This window comes from Heptranchias perlo, chromosome 5 (genome assembly GCF_035084215.1).
Source record: "Heptranchias perlo isolate sHepPer1 chromosome 5, sHepPer1.hap1, whole genome shotgun sequence".
Classification (NCBI taxonomy): domain Eukaryota; kingdom Metazoa; phylum Chordata; class Chondrichthyes; order Hexanchiformes; family Hexanchidae; genus Heptranchias; species Heptranchias perlo.
This window is the reverse complement of record NC_090329.1, coordinates 80650317-80672063: the sequence shown is the minus strand read 5'-3', so window position 1 is coordinate 80672063 and position 21747 is coordinate 80650317. Positions and strand designations below refer to the sequence as shown.

The 21747-nt window shown below is 44.0% G+C and overlaps 1 protein-coding gene across 4 annotated transcripts in view; it reads right to left on the bottom strand.

Annotated features, from left to right (window-relative positions):
• The window catches only part of nt5dc1 (5'-nucleotidase domain containing 1), a 568661-nt gene that overhangs the window by 169780 nt on the left and 377134 nt on the right, over nucleotides 1–21747 (bottom strand). For all 4 annotated transcript variants that reach the window (XM_067984694.1, XM_067984695.1, XM_067984698.1 and 1 more), the window contains exon 7: nucleotides 3809–3983. In XM_067984694.1, coding sequence (XP_067840795.1) covers nucleotides 3809–3983 — 175 coding nt within the window. The remainder of the gene's footprint in view (nucleotides 1–3808; nucleotides 3984–21747) is intronic.

Below are 21747 nucleotides of genomic sequence, written 5' to 3'. Positions count from 1 at the left end.
TCGTGATAAGGCATATTTTGGAGAAATTTATAGAACACAACATTCATTGTTACAACAGGCCTTTGACAGTGTATGGCGAGAAAGGATATGGCACGAATTGAGGATGTAGGATATTCCTGAAAAACTTTTCAGACTGATAGAAAACATCTATAACAAGTCCTTGAGTGCTGTTAGAGTGAATAGGAAACTGATGGAATGGTTCAGATCAACAGTTGGGGTGAGACAAGGATTCACACTGTCACCTGATTTATTTAATCTATGATGTGGAGATGCCGGTGATGGACTGGGGTTAACAATTGTAAACAATTTTACAACACCAAGTTATAGTCCAACGATTTTATTTTTAATCCCACGATTAAAAATAAAATCGTTGGACTATAACTTGGTGTTGTAAAATTGTTTACAATTATTTAATCTAGTACTGGAAACAGTAATGTATCTTCTCCTAAAAGATGATATTGGAGGAGTCTCCTTATGTGGCAAAATTTTAAACAATCCCAGATTTGCTGATGAGATTGACCTTATAGCAACATCTAAATCAGATTTTAAGAGACTAAATGATAAGGTGTTCGTGGAGTCTCGAAAATTTAGATTACAGATTAACTTAAAGAAGACAAAGGTCATATCATTTGTGAAAGGCAGGGGTTAAAACCTCTTGAACTTTGTGAATTCAAAACTTTCTGGATCTTTTGGACATTACATTTGAAGGAGAGGGTTAACTTTGCCCCTTTGGACATTGCATTGGACATTTGGAGATTGTAAGTTTAAACTGCAAAGGCAACAATGTACAGAAACTTCTAGAAGCTTCGGTTTTCAGCAACATCAACAACTTACATTTATATAGCGCCTTTAATGTAGTAAAACATCCCGAGGCACTTCACATTTGAAACAAAATTTGATAACGAGCCATATAAGGAGTTATTAGGACAGGTGACCAAAAGTTTGGTCAAAGAGATAGGTTTTAAGGAGCATCTTAAAGGAGGAGAGAGGTGGAAAAGTTTAGGGAGGGAATTCCACAGCTTAGCGCCCAGGCAGCCGAAGGCACGGCGGAGCCCAGAGATCTCGGAGGATTGTAGGGCTGGAGGAGGTCATGGATGGATTTGAAAACAAGGATGAGAATTTTAAAATCGAGGCGTTCCCGGACCGGGAGCCAATGTAGGTCAGCGAGCGCAGGGATGATAGGTGAACGGCACTTGGTGCGAGTTAGGATACGGGCAGCAGAGTTTTGGAGGAGCTCAGGTGGTTTATGGAGGGTGAAGATGGGAGGCTGGCCAGAAGAGCATTGGAATAGTCAAGTCTAAAGGTAACAAAGGCAAAGATGAGGGTTTCAGCAGCAGATGAGCTGGGGCAGGAGCGGAGACGAGCAATGTTACAGAGGTAGAAGTAGGCAGTCTTGGTGATGGAGCAGATATGTGGTCGAAAGCTCATCTCAGGGTCAAACAGGATGCCAAGGTTGTGAATGGTCTGGTTCAGCCTCAGACAGTGGCCAGCGAGAGAGATAGAGTCGGTGGCTAGGGAATGGAGTTTGGTCGGGGACCAAAGACAATGGCTTCAGTCTTCCCAATATTTAGTTGGAGGAAATTTTTGCTTATCCAGTATTGGATTTCGGACAAGCATTGTCAGAGACAATGGAGGGGTCGAGAGAGGTGGTGGTGAGGTAGAGCTGGGTGTCGTCAGCGCACAGGTGGAATCTGATGTGTTTTCGGATGATATCGCCGAGGGGCAGAGTGTAGATGAGAAATTAAGAGGGGGCCAAGGATAGATCCTTGGGGGACTCCAGAGGTAACGGTGTGGGAGCAGGAAGAGAGGCCATTACAGGTGATTCTCTGGCTACGGCTAGACAGATAAGAATGGAACCAGGTGAGCACAGTCCCACCCAGCTGGACAATGGAGGAGAGATGTAGGAGGAGGATGGTGTGGTCAACCATGTCAAAAGATGCAGACAGGTCGAGAAGGATGAGGAGGGATGGTTTACCACGTTCATAGTCACATAAGATGTCATTTGTGACTTTGATAAGGGCTGTTTCAATATTGTGGCAGGGGCGGAAACCTGATTGGAGGGATTCAAACATGGAGTTGCGGGAAAGATGGGCACGGGTTTGGGAGGCGACACCCTACGTCATCCAGCCCCCAAGTTTTGAGAGATACTTTCAAAGATGAGATCCAGGTAGAAGATTTGTTACTGTTGAAAAGCATAATTTATAATGATGACATGTGAAAAAGTGATATTTGGCACCAGGTCAAAAATGAGTGAGAATCTGATCCAAGATAGGAAAATAATACTAATGTATAAATATCTTTGACTTTAGAGCTGACTCACTGGTTTCATTAATCACCCTACTAATGAATGACATATAAGATAGATGAAGATAACAGAACGGCCTCGGTGTTGACCCCCCGCCCCCCCACAAGAAGGGCGGGAGAAGGTCGGGGGAGGGGGGTGGTTAAAAATTTTAAAATAGGGAATATGTCCCCAACCTGCCACGTTTTTATGGCAATGGATAACAAACCATGTGAGTGGCCCGCCCTCGAGAAGCAGGACACTTCATTAACATTACATCAGGCTCCGACAATGCATTCGGGTGCCTAATTTAAATTTTACAGTTGCCACGCAGGTCTGCCAGGGCTCAGGAAACCCGGCTGCTGGCTCCAGAAGTTAAGTGCTTTTTACAGCTCTCCCTGTGGGCCAGGAAGAGAGTGCAGGAGTGCTCCCTCCAGCCCCTCAAGAAAGCCTTCGGCCTCCCCTCTACCGATCGCGGCCTCTCTCTCCCCCCTGCCACGATCGGCGTCTTCTCCCCCACAAGCCCTGATCTGTAGCCACCTCCCTCTCGATTGCTGCTCTCTTCGTCCCCCACACCAAGCCCCGATCTGTAGCTCTCTCCCTTCCGATTGCCAGGGACCGTTCCCAAGGGTCCCCAGCTGCGGCCTCCTGTGGCTGGTTTTCCCGCACGGCAGCCAATTTGGCTGGCTGCCTGATTTCCTTTGCGTTACCGTGCTCCCCTGCAGCCTCCCCATAAATATCGGGCCCAACGTCTTTTTAATCAGGAATACTGTCATCAACATCGGCTGGGTAAATGATGTAATGCATTGCCACAAGGAATCTATCATTTGTGGTTACTGAGATCACTGTGCTATTTATCTTGCTTGTAAAGGTTTTTTTTAAACTTAAAGGGAAAGGAAAGTCAAGGGGACCACCGGGAAAGTTTCATTACCAACTTTAATGGAAGGGAGCCCTGGTGGATAACGGAAATTGGTCGATAATCAAATGCCCCAAAATTTTAGTTTTACATGTGAGGTAATAGATATGTAAAGAAAACAAATAAAATGCAAATAACATAAAGTGAACTCTTCTTGGGCTGTGTAATGAGATGACTTTTACTGACATAAATACTGATGGATGATCAGGAAGGTGGAAATTTGAGCAAGGATAACGGAAGTTCCTTGTTAGCTGAATGTTCTTAAAATCCATCCAAGGTATGCGTTCCCAGGGTTGTACAGTTCCAGATCAAAACTCACGCCAGTCTAAAGTCAAGACCTCCACTGCATTCACTGGAGCTGAACACTTCTCTTGATGACATTATGAAGCTGCCTAACATTGAGGAGGAGGCCCAATCCAGCAGGTCTCCATAGAAGTAAACATTTGATGTTTTTAAAAAATAGTACCTATGAAGATTTTTGTGTTTTGAATATGAAGTGGGAAGTACTTTGAAGTTTTGAACTACAAAGAAAATTCAATATTATAATAAATTACAATTTGAATGCAATCCATTTCTTTGGTCGTTACACTTTGTTGTCCTGCTGCACTCACCCTAGGATGTACTCACAAAGCAGTCTGCAGTAGTCACTGTGTGAGCTGGTAATTAGAAGCAGAACTTTCCCAGCATTCTTCAGTCTCCTCAGCCAATCTTTCACTGATTCAGAGCAACGGAGTAAATATTTTCCTGGATCCTTTTTCACTGATGGAAAATATATTCCAGAACCTTCTGTTTTAATAAAAAAGAAAAAAAAGTATGACCATCTTTTAAATTATATATTGCAATGATTTTCAAAAAACATATGAATCGTCAATTAACTAAATTAGCATGTTCTATAGTCCATATTTATGTTATTTGGTCTTTGGCACGCTACTTAACTTTGTAACTTAATAAAAATGCACATTTTCTCTAAACCCAACATATTTAATATTGGATGATTGGTTATTTTGTAGCAATATTGTGATGTCTCATTGTAAAGTTAAGACTCAGGCACTATTCATCATCTGCCGATATGCAGCTGAGTGTCTACTGGCACATGTGCTCATCAAGAAGATAGGGTTTCAGGGTAATCTTCATTAAGAATTTGATTTGATTTGATGAAGAAAGACCAGCACGTGAAAAAAAAAATCATCTTATTAGGTTCTGAGGTTGCTTATGTTTTGAAAATTTACCAGCAGCTATATAAAAAGTAATTGGCAGTTTTTACAGTTGTGATACCGACATCTGCAAACTAAATATTCCTGCCCTCTGTTCATCAGATTAATGTTGATTTCTGTATCAGTTCCAGCCAGGCGCTACATTATTTACTGCCCTCCACCCTATCGCAGACCTTCCCTTTTGTTCTTTCCTCCCCTCCCCGCCCCACTTTGCCTGACTCTATACTTGCTTAAAAACTGATAAATCTTTAACTTCTTCCAGTTTTGACGAAAGATCATCGACCTGAAACGGCAACTCTGTTTCTTTCTCCACAGATGCTGCCTGACTTGCGGACTATTTTATTATAGTACGTTGTTTACACTACCTTGGCTGGAGCTCTAATTCTCCTGTCCCAGTGGTTAAAATTGAAATGTTGACAGAGCGCAGAATAAGTCCTGGCGGCTTTCATATTCATTTTCTCCTGTTTGTGCAAAGCAGCAGGGGATTCTCAAGTGGAAGCGTTTCTGAATTTGAATTTAGTTTCAGCGTCCCTTCCGGGTCCCAGTTTGCTCTCCAAGTCCTTCCAGGCCGAGACAAGCCCCACTCTTCCAGTGCTTCCAGACTTCAAAATCTTGGCTGCTGCCAGAAGTTAGCTTCCCTCCCCTTCCCTCCCCCCACCCCTGCCAGACCTCAGCCCATCCTCACACATATTGGCAGAACTGAGACCATGCAGTGTGAAACCCAAAGGGTGAGAGAGTGGCCGAGATTTTCCTTCGGGGTGGATTCATTACTAGAGGAGGGTCGAGGTAAGACTTCTACCTGTCACCTCACCTATTATCCAGTGTCGGGGGTCGTTAGTTATGCAGAGTGGGATCCTTACCAGCAAGAGGGAGCCCACCACTGCTGGGGAGGAAGATGCAGTGACACCTGCTGCAGCACCAGAACAGAGAAGCCAAATTTACGGGGGCAGAACAGTCCCAAAGATCAGCTTCCGACTTTTTTTCAGGCTTTGGACTGGACTGAGGCCTTCATCCGGTGAGAGGGGTTCAGTGGGCCTTTAATCTCTGCCACATGATACACTACCACCCATTTCTCTGCAGTCCCTGAGGTCAGTGGTAGTAGCAGGGGAAGGGAAGGAAATCGGGCAGGTTCCCAGGCTCCATCTCCTTGCCATCATTTACATGCAGCGAGCAGTCTGGGGTCGTGTGGCCTACTCCCCGGGGGGCAGAGGAGAGATGGAAATTGATGTTGATGATGATGATGATGATAGGGGCAGTTATGTGGTGGTGGGGCTCCTCACTTTCCTTTCCGCCACTATACCGCCCGATGTTGAGGGTATAGTAGAGAAAATTCCAGCCTACTATTTCCTGCAGAGACTCTCATACCATTGCTCTTCAGAATCAGCCAGGCCCTGACTCCAGATTTATCCCATAACTTTAGCGTTGTTGCAAATTGGAAACCTTAGACAGCACTAAACAGTTTGAAGACACAAAGGATGCAGCTTTGGGCAATACTGATTTCTATTTCACTGGTGCATATGACCACATAAATCGCAGGTGACAAATTAAAAATATAATTGACCTAACGCCATTAATTGTAAACTGCAGTCTAAGACAACTGGCATCAGCTGTGCTTTTGCTATCATGAACACCATAATTGGCATTTCTATGAATATAATCCAATTAAATCCAAATCTGGTCCTTTTTTCTTCCCAGGCCTCCAAAGATGTTAATCGTCGAATACACAGAAATTTTATACTACACATGTCGCAGCATTAGACGTGAAGTCACCGAACTGATGGCTTTTAGTGTGCACTGCAAGACCAGCATCAGGATGTAGTCTTGTACTACTTCTTCTTCACACATCCCAGCCTCAGGATAGCTACAAACGGTATGAAGTGAACTTAGAAAGTTTCCAGGCTTTTTAAGCTTTGTTACATTTCTAATGTTGGTAAAGAATCAACAATCCTGTCAGTTCTTTGCTCGCATTCAAATTTAATCAGCATCTGGTCCTTTCTTTCCCTGACTAGACAGCGATGCGAAGCAGGCAGTTTCTTGGGCAACTTGGGTTTGCCAGTTCCACATTACTCTAAGCCAGAACCAGCCTCAGACTTGAAATAAGTTTTTACAGTCCGCCCAAGGTTCAGTTACAAATAATAACATAGGATTCATCAACATTTCATAACGCTATAATTGAAACTATTTTCAGGAAAAAATGTACTTCTGCAAAATATTTATTTATCTATTACATTAAGTGCAGCATAAACACGTTTTGCAGTAAGTCATTTACACAACTTTCAAAAGTGAAAAGGCTAAATTATCACAATGATTAATAAACATGTTAAATTAGCCAAAAAAGAAAACTGCACCAATTGTAATTATTCAGGGGAAGACAACTTGGCCAATAAGCAAGGGGTGAGCAAGAATGACTGGGTGATGAACAGACTATTTAAAAATTAATTTCTATTCTTCCCTCCTCTTCTGAAGGTGTTGACACATGCCAGAGTATAGGCACCAACTGCCCTCACCCATGTGGCCATTCTTCATGTGTGAACCTAGACAGAGAATGCGAATGAGCTAAGTTGATCACATTGGGCTTCACAGACAAGTTCAATCTTGTCCTCATCCAATGTCCCCCTCCACACACTTTCCAGCAGGGAGCACTGGATAGCAATTACAGGCGCAAACCCTTGCCGATTTATTTTCCACCTAATCCATGGGCACTGAGGCGGACTATATCATGGCAGCACTGTCCACTGAGAGATCAACTAAGTCAGCACTCACTGGACAATGAACATGGCATCTTCCTGCTCAATATTGCTCAGTACCACAAGAGCCGCACATATAGAATAAAAGAAAGGACTTCCATTCATACAGTGCCTTTCAGCACAAGGTAAAGTGCTACACCATCAATGAATTACTTTTGCAGTGTAGGTAAACATGGCTGCTAACTGTCACATAGCATGGTCTCACAAACAGCAATAAGAGAAATGGCCGGTTAATTTGTTGTAGGAACAAAAAAGGACTATTCAGCCTACATAGTGGTCCTTTTCTTCCAGGGCTTTCACACATTATTTTGCCTCTACACCAGCCAAGTCCCTCTACTACCTGCAACACAATAATAGCTATATGTAATTTAATGCATACATGCAAAAGTTAATATCGAATAGAATCACAGAATCGTTACAGCACGGAAGGGGGCTATTCGGCCCGTCGAGTCCGTGCCGGCTCTCTGCAAGAGCAATCCAGCTAGTCCCATTCCCCTGCCCTATCTCCGTAGCCCCGGAATTTTTTTTCCTTCAAGTACTTATCCAATTCCCTTTTGAAAGCCACAACTCAATCTACCTCCACCACCCCCTCAGGCAGTGCATTCCAGATCACAACCACTCGCTGTGTAATACTTTTACTACGTTGAACAAATTTTGAAAAATTAATCATAAAATTAAAGTATTGCACAAAATAGTGACTGTAAACTGCACCCTTAAAACAAAATCCATGTATTTAGCACTTGGACATAGGTAGAAATGACAACACAGAAACAGGCTGTTTGGCCCAACCAGTCCTTGTTGGTGTTTATTCTCCACAGGTGCAGTAATTGTACGAATTCCTGGGGAAGGCTACGCATCACATATTGATAAAAACTGAAGATGAGTGCTTCACCTTTTGGCTAGGAATGCTGTTTGGAATTCTGTTGATAATTGGCTGCAGTTGGTTGCGATTTAGTCTCCTAATGTGTCTCAGACACTGACTTTTTCAGTTCTTCTGGAACATCTAAGTGAGCTCAGCTGACTAACATTCAAAGCAACCATTTTCCAATGCATTCATCATTTAATATGGTTCTGATTATGACGTTGAAGAAATATTTTGAAAACAGTCAGAAAAGATAAAGCATTATAATATTTCCATTTTCCTCTCGCATTTTTTTTCTCTGAAATCACAAATCACTCTTTTTTCCAAGTTGTTTTCTTCTGCTCCTTGCTCCCTAGTCTCCACAGACCAAACACCACTATGACGAAGTAGACAGATGGACGACCTCACCCTGGTCCTAAGCCAATATTGCTCTGAGCCGACTAATAAAGAGTGAAGAAAAATGGCAAGAATAAGAGCAGGCTTTTTAAAAACTGATTTCCATTCTTCCCTCCTCTTCTGAAGGTGTTGACACATGCCGGGGTAACACTGTATGGGCAGCATCTGCCCTCACCCAAGTGGCCATTTTTACAATTACACACACACACACATTCCAGCAGGAGGAACTCGATGGCAGTCACAGGTGTGAACCCTTGCCGATTTTTGTCCACCTCCCTAGTCCATGAGTACTGAGGCAGATTATAGCACGGTGACCACTACCCAGTGTAAGATAAACTAACTCAGCACTGACAGGGGAACTGGACCTGGGATTTTCCTGCTCTGCATTGGTCAGTACCACAAGAGCTGTGCATTATGTCGAGTTGTCACTTGGAGACCTCAGACATTTTTTTTCCATTGACACCAATTTTCTCATAATTGCAAAGCCTTGTGGAGGTCCCAGATGGCCACAATGATAATCTTAAACTTGGATTAACACACAACATATGCACTTCCAGCTACATGAAATCAGTTTATTTATGGCTTGGGGTGTTCAAATTACATCCTTCTGTCTCACTCCATGAAGAGAAAATAAATAACTAACAGATGACTTATGAAGAAAATAATTAAATCATTGTTCAATAATTGAAAAATCACTTTACATTTATTCTTTATTACATGCAAAGAAACAATGCTAACTTTGTAAGATTTATTTTGCAAATGTTGCAAAATATGTTTAAATTATGGATTTTTTTTGCTGTATTTCATCCTAATTTATTTTATATTGTGGAACACGGCTCCTAAGTGAAGTTTCTTAATTTGCCATCATTATTCCAAATCCACACACCGGATGGCAAAGAGGTTGGGAAAATGGCTACCATGTTAACATCATGGACATAATGGGCTCGATATTAGGAGGGCTGCGGGTTCGCGGCGGGGGGGCGACTGGGCGCGTGGGTAACGCGCCCGGTGAAATCAGTCTGCCCCCCGCGTGATCGCAGCCAAATTGGATCCACTTACCTGGTCTTCCGGGTTCCCCACTGCTGAGCTGCGCGTCGGACGGACTGCGCATGCGCAGTAAGGTCCGTCAGCTGGAGGAGCTCTATTTAAAGGGGCAGTCCTCCACTGACAGATGCTGCAACAAATAGGAAAAATTACAGCATGGAGCAGCCCAGGGAGAAGGCTGCTCCCAGGTTAATGATGCCTCACTCCAGGTATCATTGGATGGGGTGAGGAGGAGGAGGGGGAGGACAGAGATCTTCCCCCCGGCGGGCGGGAGGAAGCGGCCCGCCTCTGCCACCAAGAAGGCCTGGCTCGAGGTGGCAGAGGAGGTCACCTGCACCACCAACATATCACCCACCTGCATACAGTGCAGGAGGCGCTTCAATCAATTAAGTAGGTCAGCCAAAGTGAGTACACTTACTCATTCCCCTACACTCCGTCTGCCACATCACCGCCCCCACCCCACATCTCCTTCTGCACTGCCAACACTACTCTGTCACATCATCCCTCACACCCACTCAAACCTCATCCTCATCTTACCTGCTCTTACTCACCTCGCCAGTACTCATCCCGCCACTACCACTCAACCCAATCCTCTTACAATCTCATGGCTCTATCTCATACTCACCCTCTCATGCATCTCTTTCACAGTCAGCCTCACTCAACCTGCCACTACCTGTGCTGCAGCCACAGGGCATGCATCACATATGTGCAGTAGGAAGCGTAAGGCAAACGTGTCGTGAGCATGAAGGGGATGCACAAGGGTGTTTGAGGGTTTGTCATGGTTTTTACTTATATTTAATTTCTGACCAACTCACATCACATATTATATTGGCATCACTACTGCCACGTCTTTGTGAATCTTGTCTGGTTTGTGCAATAATGCCCTTTCCTGAGGATCACTATGAAGACCCACAACTGAAGCCACCCATTGTGTCACTGCAGAGTGGGTGTAGGTGTATTTGCAGGGCTCTTTTGTGCAGACGGCTGAGAGACGTCGGCGATGTCCCCGGTGGCACCCTGGAAGGATGCGGAGGAGAAGTTATTGAGGGCAGTGGTGACTTTGACAGCGACAGGTAAGAAGATGGTGCTCGGGCCAGCTGGGAGCAGCTCGGCATGAAGGAGGCTGCAGATGTCCGTGTGCACTGCTGCTCAGAGAGGTCCAGGAAGCTGAGCCTCGGTCTGTGGACCCTGTGGCGAGGGTAGTGCCCTCTGCGACGCATCTCTCTCTGCGGTTGCCCTCCCTCCTGCTGTGCAAGTGGGTGTGTCACAGCACTCTGTTGTGGAGCTCCATGTGTCAGGGGTGGACAGCGTGGCCGGCGAGGCTGCTGAGGCTGGTGATGCTGTTCGCCCTCCGAGGAGGTCATGACTGCAGCTACGGCGGCCCCCATCCGGAAGATGTACATCTGAGGGGGTCCGCAAGGTAGGTACATGTCTCTGGACCCCGGGATAAGTGTGCAAGTTTGTGAATTTGATTGTTAGGAGGAGGGTGGTGGAGGCCAAACTTTGTCCAAAGTGACAGAGTGGCCTCCTGCAATGAGTGAGGGTCTCCCCCCCACACCTGTCAAATGGACCTTTCAGCTGCCACAAGCTGACGGCTGCAACACGTCCATTTCAACTGGGAGCGTTTCCCCCAGTACGGGAAACAGTCCCAGTTGTTTCTAAAATCCCACCCCTCCTGAAATATTCCCTTAATCAGATCTGTTAATGACCTGAAATACCTGAATAAATACTGTCAAGTGGCACCCCGCCAGCTTTAATTGCCTGCGGGAGTCCCACATGCGGGGGCTGTGTGCGCACGTCAGCGCGTCTGTGGGGAACCAGGTTGTGGGCGGGTTGGAGCCGGGCTCCCGACCCGCTCTGGGATTCCCCGATTTTCGGAGCCCCCCCCGCCAGGAACGCACCCGATAGCGGGTGCTAATATCGGGCCCAATGAGTTAAAGGTAAACCCTACTGAAACTTGATAGAAAAAAACATCAGGAAACGTTGGCTGTAAGAATCTGGTTCAAAGGTAATTCTTGTAGAAAGTGAAACACCGTTCTTTTTATTCATTCTTGGGATGTAGGTGTCACTGGCAAAGCCGGCATTTATTGTCTCTCCCTAGTTGCCCTTGAGAAGGTGGTGGTGGGCCTTGCTTCCTTTGTGGGGCCAGGAGGAGCAGGAATGCTGATCTAATTGAAGTGTTTAAAATGATTCGATAGGGTAGATACAGAGAAACTATTTCCTCCGGTGGGGGAATCCAGAACAAGGGGGTATAACCTTAAAATTAGAGGTAGGCCATTTAGGAGTGAAATCAGGAAGCACTTTTTCATACAAAGGGTAATGAAAATCTGGAACTCGTTCTCTCAATAGACTGTGGATGCTGGGTCAATTGAAATTTTCAAGACTGAGATCAATACATTTTTGTTAGGTAAGGGTATCAAGTGATATGGAACAACGGAGGGTAAATGGAGTTGAGGTACAGATTAACCACGATCTAATTGAATGGTGGAACAGGCTCGAGGGGCTGAATGGCCTACTCCTGTTTCTATGTGTTTATGTTTACTCTGGGCTCCACAAGGAAAGTTTATGCCTCCCCTGCTCCGGACTCGTTCCCCCTTCACTGCTGCGAGACTCACCCCCATCCAGAACCCTGGCCCCCACACTTACCCGAATGCCGGGGCACTGGCAAGGGCCGCCTGGATTAACACAGGCTGGCAGCCACGTCCCACTCACTGCCCGCCTGTTCCAGGCCAAAAGTCAACCAGTAGCATGTTAATGAGGCCTGGCGATTAAAATCACCGTGGCCTCATTCTGCTGCGGACGGACGTGAGTATAAATGAAACCTGTGGGTTCCTACCGGAATCCCGCAGCGTTAACATCCCGCCCTAGATTACTGTCCCGCTATAAGAGTTGAGTGGGAGTTAACATTACCACAGACAAGCAAATTCCATCTAATTCTAGGAGCTAGTATAATACATGGACAACTCCCAAGTTTTGGAATTCTTATAATCAAAGAATTTTACAGCACCGAAGAAGGCCATTCAGCCCTTCATACCCATGCTAACTCTCTGGACGAGTTATCTACTTAGTCCCATTCTACTACTCTTTCCCATATCCTTTTAAATATTTATTTTTCAAGTATTTACCCACTTCCCTTTTAAAAGTTGTTATGGATTCTGCTTCTGATAGGGCATTGTGTACTAACAACCCTTTGCATGAGAAAAAATCTTTTGATCTCTTCCTTCGTTCTTTTGGTGATGATTTTAAATTTATACTTTCTAATTACCAACTCACCGGCTAGTGGAAATCGGTTTTCCCAATTCACTTTATCAAATCCCCCCATAATTTTGAATACCTATATTAGATCTCCTCTCTCAACTTTCTTTGTTCTGATGAAAAGAGCCCCAGTTTCTCTAGTCTCTTCTCACAACTGAAGTCTCTCATCTCTGTTATTGTCTTAGTGAATCCCTTCTGCACCCTCCCACATGGCCCTGACATCCTTCACCTCGAAGAATGCTCACACTAGAAACAAGGGTAAGGCACGGCTAAACAAACAAGCTACAAGGATACAGCATCAAACTTTATCATACCTCCAGCTTTTGATGGAAATGCATTGCATTCACACATGCTTTTTACTATAATAAAGCTTTCACTTAACATCACCCGCTCATAAAATTGGGAACTTACTGTGGTCATTCCTCAACAGTACAACAGCCCAATGATAATTTCAGTAACGTCAAATGTAACAACTGTATTATCCTACTGCAATAGCCCCTTTAAGACAAGTAATAGTGAAAACATTCTAGGTTACCATCTATATCTAATCTGCGGAGGGTACTCCAGCCAACGAGAATACTAGTGCTGGGCAGCTCCCACTAGCAGCTGTAGTTTTAAAGTGTTTTTTAAATTAAGTTACCCTGCCTATCCAGTTGTGTAGAGTATATGTGGCAGATACGGTATTGAGCCAACTCACTGGTCCCCTACAATATGCTTCTAAAGAAACTTGATCAAATACCAAAGGTTAACAACGTGCAATTGCAGCTCCCCACAGTGGTGTGAATCTGAACTGCAAACCTGCTGGTGACGAGCAAGGAACTCCACAATGTTGTATGTGTGTGTGTGCGCACATATAGGAAATGTTCAATTATATATGTTGGTAAACAGAATTTGACAAGAAAAACCCTTTAAATAATTGAACGTTCCATTCAGTCAGTCCCACACACATGCATTAAGAGCCTATTAATCACTATATTGATATTTTTCTTGTCGTTGAATAAGCTTTACACTGGCAAAGCAAAAAAAATTTAAACATTTCCTTGGTGTGCCATAAAACTGCATACAAATTATATCACAGCATCTTCTGTCCCTCAATGAATTACTTCAGGGCGTTATCCAGAGTAGCTCAGAGATTGCAAGAAAGATTTATGGAATTATTTTTTTTCCCCCCAACCTCTTCTGAAGATGGTGATTTTGTGCAAGTGCCTCTTCTGAACTAAATTCATATAATGATGCCAGATCAACAGGGAGATGTATCCCCCACTGTCACAACTCACTAGGGAGCCACATGAACTGCTTAAGCAAAATAACCATTTCGAAACAATGTAAATGTAAACACCAGTGACTATAGAATTTTCTCATTTACTGACCTAGCACGGGGGATGTCCAAGCTCTTGTCTTCATGGACCACAAAGATGCTTACCATGGTGCCTCAGGGGCCACGCGTAAACTTTAAATCCTTGCTACCATTAGTTTGCACGTATCTAACATTGCTGACACCAACAGGTCATATTGTTCTGACTCATGATTTATCCACCAATGAGGCACAGTGCTAAAGATAACCCCCGTTCAAACTGTCAGGCCTACAAATAAGAAACAAAGTTGCCTGGGTTTTGAGGGCTGGATTGTTAGGACCCGGACACCACGTGTGGCCCTATGGCTGCAGATTGGACACCCCCGATCTAGTGCATTTTCCTGCAGTTCTTCTTAATACCTGTCTAGTTAATTGCTGTTCATTTTGGTGTAAATTAGGTCAGCCAAAAGCCTGCCCGATAATCCTATTTTCTGCCTTTAATGGTTAGATATTTAGCCAAAACGATACAGCTTCCAACATTAGGGCATGCATTTAAACCAGCAAAAGTCTTAACTTTATTTGCCTCTTCTGGAGTCTAATTCAAACATCATTGTGTAGGTAGACAAAATAGTTTTAAGGACTGAAGTGTGGTTTGGCAGCAGAAATTAGCCATTTCCAAATGCCTGCCGCTCAAACTCAGCTATTTAAGTATTGCAATCTGAGTGCTGGATGGAGCGTCATGTGAAAGCCCTATTTCTCCTTTGGTGGGGTAAGGCCTGTGTGCAATAGGTATGATCAGAATCGCTTCGTTCAATCAATATAATTTATATTCACTTAATGATACAAAATGAAGAGCAGGTGACACCACCCCCACTTTGGTGGGTCATCTTACTTAATAATTTCTCTGCATCCTGTCCAACAGCCCAAGGCGAAAACAATGGGGTAAATTTTAACCCGGAGCCGGGAAGAGGGCGGTGGAGGAGAAATTCCTGATGGAAACCCAGAAGTACGGCACTTACCTGCTGTTTCGGGCCTTCTCTCCTCCTCTTACATGGCGTGAAGCAGAAGGCCCAGGAATCCCCACCCCCAGGAGTTAAAAATAAAAAAGCTGTAAAAATGGAGGCCTGTCGCCTCCTTGAAAGCTTTCACTGACCGACCCGTCTCCTAAGAACGGGTTAGTCACCCGTCCCTCGTCCTGCCTCCGTTAAAACTGGAAGCGGATGGGGTTGCAGGCGAGATGGGGTCGGGTTTTAGTTTTTTTGCAATTTTCCACCCTCCCCCAACCCACCCGTTTGTGGGGTTAAAATTTAGGCCAATCTCCCTGCAGTCTTGTCTTTTACAGCCTGCCTGCCAATGCAGCGTCCTGTTTCCAAAGGTCCGACTACCTTCCTTGGTGGCTATGTTCCGTTCTTCTCACTCTGTGTCAAATAGCCTGTCTCCCTCAGAGACTGATGGAGATCTAGGGGTTTTTCAATACAAAAGTGAGAGGTGTCTTTCTGAAGATCCAAACAAATAAAAACAAAAACCAATGTACTCTACTTCCAGGAAATCTTAAACAACAATAGAAAGTGGTGGAAATACTCAGCAAGTCAGGCAGCTTCTGTGAAGAGAACTGAGGAGCTAACATTTGGAGTGTGGATCTTTCATCAAAACGTTTTGAAGAAGGGTCCACGCCTGAAATGTTAACTCCTCTGTTTTCCGACTTGGCTCCACAGAGAAGCCGCTGATTCACTCCCCATCACCCACCCCCAACCCCCAACCCCGGCCCAACCCCAGTGGCGAGCTGCCTGTGTGTCCTAGCTAAGTACTGGCAGCTCGTTCAAAATGCTTAGATGAAGCCTGACCGTAAAAATGATTCAGATCTCTCGCTGGAGCCATTGTGCGGATGTAGTGCACATCCCACCCACCCGGTTGAAAACTGCCTCGCCAACCTTCATTTCTTCCACTGAGATTCGGCACTATTGGAAATCAGAACTGTTTTCAATATAACTGCCTTCTTTCAAGCTTCAAATAGAATTGCCAAGAAGCACATCTGAGTACACATAGCGATGGCCTCCTCAGCTTCATAGTCTGCACTGCTTCTAGATGTAGAGCTTTGCTATAAATAAATCTCAAATACCCATTAAATCGGCATGGATAAAAAAACCTGCCAAAATTGCAGTTTCACAGAAAATAATGTAGGATCTGCAACTAGATCAAAATAAATAAATATTCGAAGGTTTGGACACCCTCCTTACTGAAGAAAATACAACAACCTAATTTTCCATAACATAATGTCCAATGATTGATTTTCCTCCCCTCAGCTGAGCTGCACCGAGACCGGTTGTAGCACCCCTACTACAGCATTGGCCGAGTTCAAATCTGGTCAATACTGGATCGCAGATGCATTCATCCCACGGAGCCACTGGGGAGTTTCATAGTTACACTGATTCCACTTCAACCAAAGGAAACATTCTCAGGGTCGTAATCTTTTAAGCAAAGCACATAGTGAGTTTCAGATCAGACTCGCAGCCTGAAAAAACAAAACATGGGTTCCATTTTGTTTAATCTCATTTAACTAACGTCGAAACACAGAAATTTCAAATTAAATTCACTATAGTTGAGCCTGAATTTGCTGATTTCTCCCAACTATCAAACTGTTAGCCAATAACACCTGTACTTCTCTGATGTTATACTTTTGGGTTAGTGCCACATTGAGACTTTATGTTTTTATCATTCCAACTCCAAAAATGCACAAATACTTACTGGTGCCAGACCAAACTAACTGTGGCATCCCAAATGAGAATACGTCCATGGTGGTCTTGCATTGAATTGATTGATTTTTTTTTTCAAGTCAGCTACAATCCAACTGTTGCCAATACCATTAGCCTGCAAAAATATTTTTGTCAACAGGTACAGCAGGGGCTGCTTTCATTCAGGCTATGGTTCATGGCATACGGTTTTATTCAGCTTTAGTGTCTAATGAGGTAAACCAGCTGAGTCTTATAGCTCACTGAAAGGCTGGGAGATTGTACAGCCATCAAGTTACACGAGTCTACAGCACAGAAACAGGCCATTCGGCCCAACTGGTCTATGCCGGCGCTAATGCTCCACAAAAGTCTCCTCCCTCCCTACTTCATCTAACTCTCTCAGCGTTTGGGAGGCAGTAGAAGTCTCCCATGCGGGGAGTACGTGGGATGAGAGTGTGTAGGATGCTTTGAAGGTCTGGATCGAAGGTCTTGATCAGTTTGTTGAGCTGGTGGGTGTGTTCTTTGGTCGGATCTGCGGGTAACCGTCTGTAGTGTTCCTGGTTGTCCAGTTGTCGGTATGCTTCTTTGCAATAGTCCGTTCTGTTCTGTATGACGATGGCTCCTCCTTTGTCTGCTGGTTTGATGACGATGTTGCGGTTGGTCTTGAGAGCGTTGATGGCGTTGCGTTGTGCTCGGGTGACATTCTGGACTGTCTTCTGAGTGCGCCTGATGAATCTGGCATTGACGCATTTCCTGACAGCTTGGGCATACATGTCAAGCTGAGGGCAGCGACCCTCCGGAGGAGTCCAGTTTGACTCTTTCCTCTTCGGTTGCTGTACCGCGGATCCCTCTGTCTGCTGTTCTGGATCATTGATTGATACTCTATCAGCATACCCTTCCATTCCTTTCTCCCTCGTGTGCTTAATTAGTTTCCCCTTAAATGCATCTGTACTATTTGCCTTAATTACTCCATGTGGTAATACGTTCCACATTCTTACCACTCTTCGGGTAGAGACGTTTCTTCTGAATTCCCCATTGGATTTATTAGCGACTATCCTATATTTATGACCTCCAACTTTGGACTCCCCCACAAGTGGAAACATTTTCTCTATGTTTACCTTATTAAACCCTTTCATTATCTTAAAAGACCTCGATTAGGTTACATCGCGGCCTTCTCTTTTCGAGAGAAAAGAGCTCCAGCCTGTTCAGTCTTTCCTAATAAGTATATCCTCTCAATTCTGGTATCATCCTTGTGAATCTTTTTTGCACCTTCTCCAGTGCCTCTATATCCTTTTTTAATATGGAGGCCAGAACTGTACACAGTACTTCAAATGTGGTCGAACCAAGGTTCTATACAAGTTTATCATAACTTCTCTGCTTTTCAATTCTATCCCTCTAGAAATGAATCCCAGTGCTTGATTTGGCTTTTTTATGGCCTTATCCTGTGTCACTATTTTTAGTGATTTGTGTATCTGTACTCCGAGATCCCTTTGCTCCTCTGCCCCATTTAGACTCTTATTATCCAAGCAGTAGGTGGCCTCCTTATTCTTCCTACCAAAATGCACCACCTCACACTTATCTATATTGAAATTCATTTGCCAATTACATGCCCATTCTGCAAGTTTATTAATGTCTTCTTGCATTTTGACGCATTCTTCCTTTGTATTAAGTACACCCCCAATTTGATGTCGTCCACAAATTTTGAAATTGTACTTCTGATTCCCGGGTCCAAGCCGTTAATGTAAATTGTGAACAACAGTGGTCCCAGCACTGATCCCTGTGGAACACCACTTCCACCTTTTGCCAGTCTGAGTAGCTACCCTTAACCCCTACTCTCTGTTTTCTGTTTTGTAGCCAGCTTGCTATCCATTCTGCTACCTGTCCCGACTCCACACGCTCTGACCTTAGTCACGAGTCTACAATGTGGTACCTTATCGAAGGCCTTTTGAAAATCCAAATATATTACATCGATTGCATTACCCTTCTCTACTCTTTCTGCTACTTTTTCAAAGAATTCAATAAGGTTAGTTAAGCATGAGTTGCCCTTCTGAAATTCGTGCTGACTATTCTTTATTATATTTTCATTTTCTAGATGTATTTCTTTGAGTATAGATTCCATTATCTTTTCTACCACTGACGTTAAGCTAATTGGCCCAGAGTTCCCTGGACTTGTTCTATCTCCCTTTTTAAATATAGGAATCACATTAGCTGTCCGCCAGTCCTCTGGCACTATTCCATTTTCTAATGAATTTTTATATAGATGTAATAGTATCTACTATATCTTCCCTAACTTGTTTTAATATGCGCGGACACAATCCATCCAGACCAGGGGCTTAATCCTCTCTAAGTTTGATTAGTTTATCAATTATCTCCCCCCTTTCTATCTTAAGTGTCTTTACATCTTTTTTGATCTCTTCTTCTAATGTCATGCCCTCCATGTTAGTCTCCCTGGTAAATACTGAGGCAAAGTAATTATTCAATATTTCTGCCATTTCGCTATTATCTGTGAGTTTATCTTGTGCATCCCTTAGTGGCCCTCAGCCTATCCTGATTTTTCTTTTGTTATTTATATCTCTGTAGAATACTTTACTATTTCTTTTTATATTCCTCGATAATTTAATTTCGTATTTCCTCTTTGCTTTCTTAATTGTTTTTTTGATTTCTTTGAACCTGTTTGTATTCCCTTTTGTCATCCTCTCCCTTATTGTCTATGTACTTAGTGTATGCCTTTTTCTTTAGTTTCAATTTTGCCCATATCTCTTTATTCATCCATCATGTTTCATTATTGGCTGGTTTGTTTCTGTTTTTTAGGGCAATACACTTCTCCTGAACTCTATTGGTCACCATTTTAATTATTTCCCACTGCTGTTCTATTTATCTGTCAATTTTTGTTTCCAGTTTACTTTCCCTAGTTCCATTCTCATCCCCTCAAAATCAGCTTTTTTCCAATCTATTACTTTGGTCTTTGTCTTACTTATGTCTTTCTCAATCATTATTTTAAACCTTATTATGTTATGATCGCTAGGGAATTGAAACAAAGCTGAATATCCAGCATTTTTAACAGCTGAGAATCTCATCTGTCTACAGGCCTGAACCTCACAGCTGACTGTTCTGTTACTCAACTCTGAAGACACAGACTCTTAATAGCTGATAATCTGATCTCCACCTGCAGATTCCTCACGCATGATGAAGTTCATAATTCCACTCGGAAGAATAAAACCAGTATGTGCACTGAACGGGAAGTATTAGGAAATGAAACAACTAATCAACCCAAAGGCTTTTTTCCATCCCATCCAGTGGAAGTGCTTGTATTTTATTGCCCTGCTATTTAGAGCTACAAGCGGCCAACTAAATGAAATGAGTGAACTTTTGCTGAGAAAAGTTAAGGAAATGGGTTTGCCCTGACCAGGAGGTCGGAATTAAACAGGGAGCATCTGAATCTGCAAGACCAGGTAGGGAGGTGTGTGCATGCTGACTGTGTTGTTTTGGGAGTATGTAAGTATATTGAACAAACAAAAGGCAATTGAGTTGCAAGAAGCCAATGGTGTGAGAAGGCAGGGAGTTTGACCTTAACTGGACTTCAGTAGTATAGAAGTATAGTTGACTTGAAACTACTTTTAGTTATTTCTGTTTCTGAGCCTTTTGAGTCCAATTATGATTATAGGTTGGAACAAACCTGTGTTGTGCGGAACTTGCATGATGTGGGAGTTTCTGGAAACCATGGCCTAGAAATCCAAGTGCGCACTAGAACGGGCATGCAAGGAGCGCAGGGAATGATCCCCGTGCCTGAATGGATAGACCCGAGGTGCACGCAATATTGGTCCTCATTATCATCAAGCTGGAGAGCTGAAGACGTCTAATGGGCGTCCTCAGGCAGCTCACCGGTGAAGAGAACTCAAAGATTGGGCTGCTGCGACACCAGCCGCCACCCTCAGGCAAATCCTCAAAGTCAATCAGGAAGGGGAGTAGTGATCGGGAGGGAGGGTAGAGATCAGGAAGGGTGGGTTGCAGCCGGGATCAGGGAGTATAGAGGCCAGGGTCTGGGAGGGTAGAGGTCGGTACCGGGGACGGTAGAGGCAGGGGTCGGGTCAGGTGGCAGCAGATGGTGGTCAAAGTCACATTTGGGAGCGGAGGGATGGTGGTCGGGGTCGCAATCGGGGATGAGGGAGCGGTGGTGATCAGGATGGGGGGTGGGGGGGGCATGGTTGTCGGCAGTGGCCCACATTGTCTTAACATGGCTCGGGAGGAGCACTACTGCTCCTCCTGGTTCCGCATTCTGGGAAGTATATTTTAAATTCTTACCTTGTTGGTTGCGGCCTGCAGCGGTCCTTTTAAGGACTGCCTGTTAGGTTGCATATGCATCTGGCAACCCAATATTGCAGAGGGGGCTTCAAACAGGCGTTAAGGGAAAGGAGGTCAAAAATGTTCTGATAATTCTCAAAGAGTTAAAAGCATAGTGTGATAGTGGAAGCTCGTATTTATATACTTTTCCCACTATATGCCCAAAGCAAAAACATACTCGGCAGTAAGGACAAGAATATCAAATTTTATGCAACAGACTGACAGATATCAGATGACATCTAGTGTACAAATGCTGAAAGCAAATCTCATAAATAGCTTGCTAAAATCACTGGAAACAGAGAATCGATGGAGAAGGAGGGTGAATTAGAGTCAAATCAGGTACAGGAAGAGAGGGAAAGTGTTAAATAGCACTCAGAAAGAAAGGGACGGTTGGCTTCTTTTCTCTTTCAACAGCAAATGCTTGCCATATGTGTGATTAAGTGTTTGGAGTATAAAGGAAATTAAAGCCTGAGAAAACAACAGAAAAGAAAGGAGTGGATACATTTTCCTGGTAATAGTGTTTGTACTGGCATTCCAGCTTTGCTAGACCTAACTTTGATTTAGGAACCACATGTGATCCATCAGCACATGTTTAACTTCTTCAACACTCCTGTTGTTTTAAAACTCATTTGTTTTCTGTCAGGAAGCATCAGCTTGCCTCACTTGGT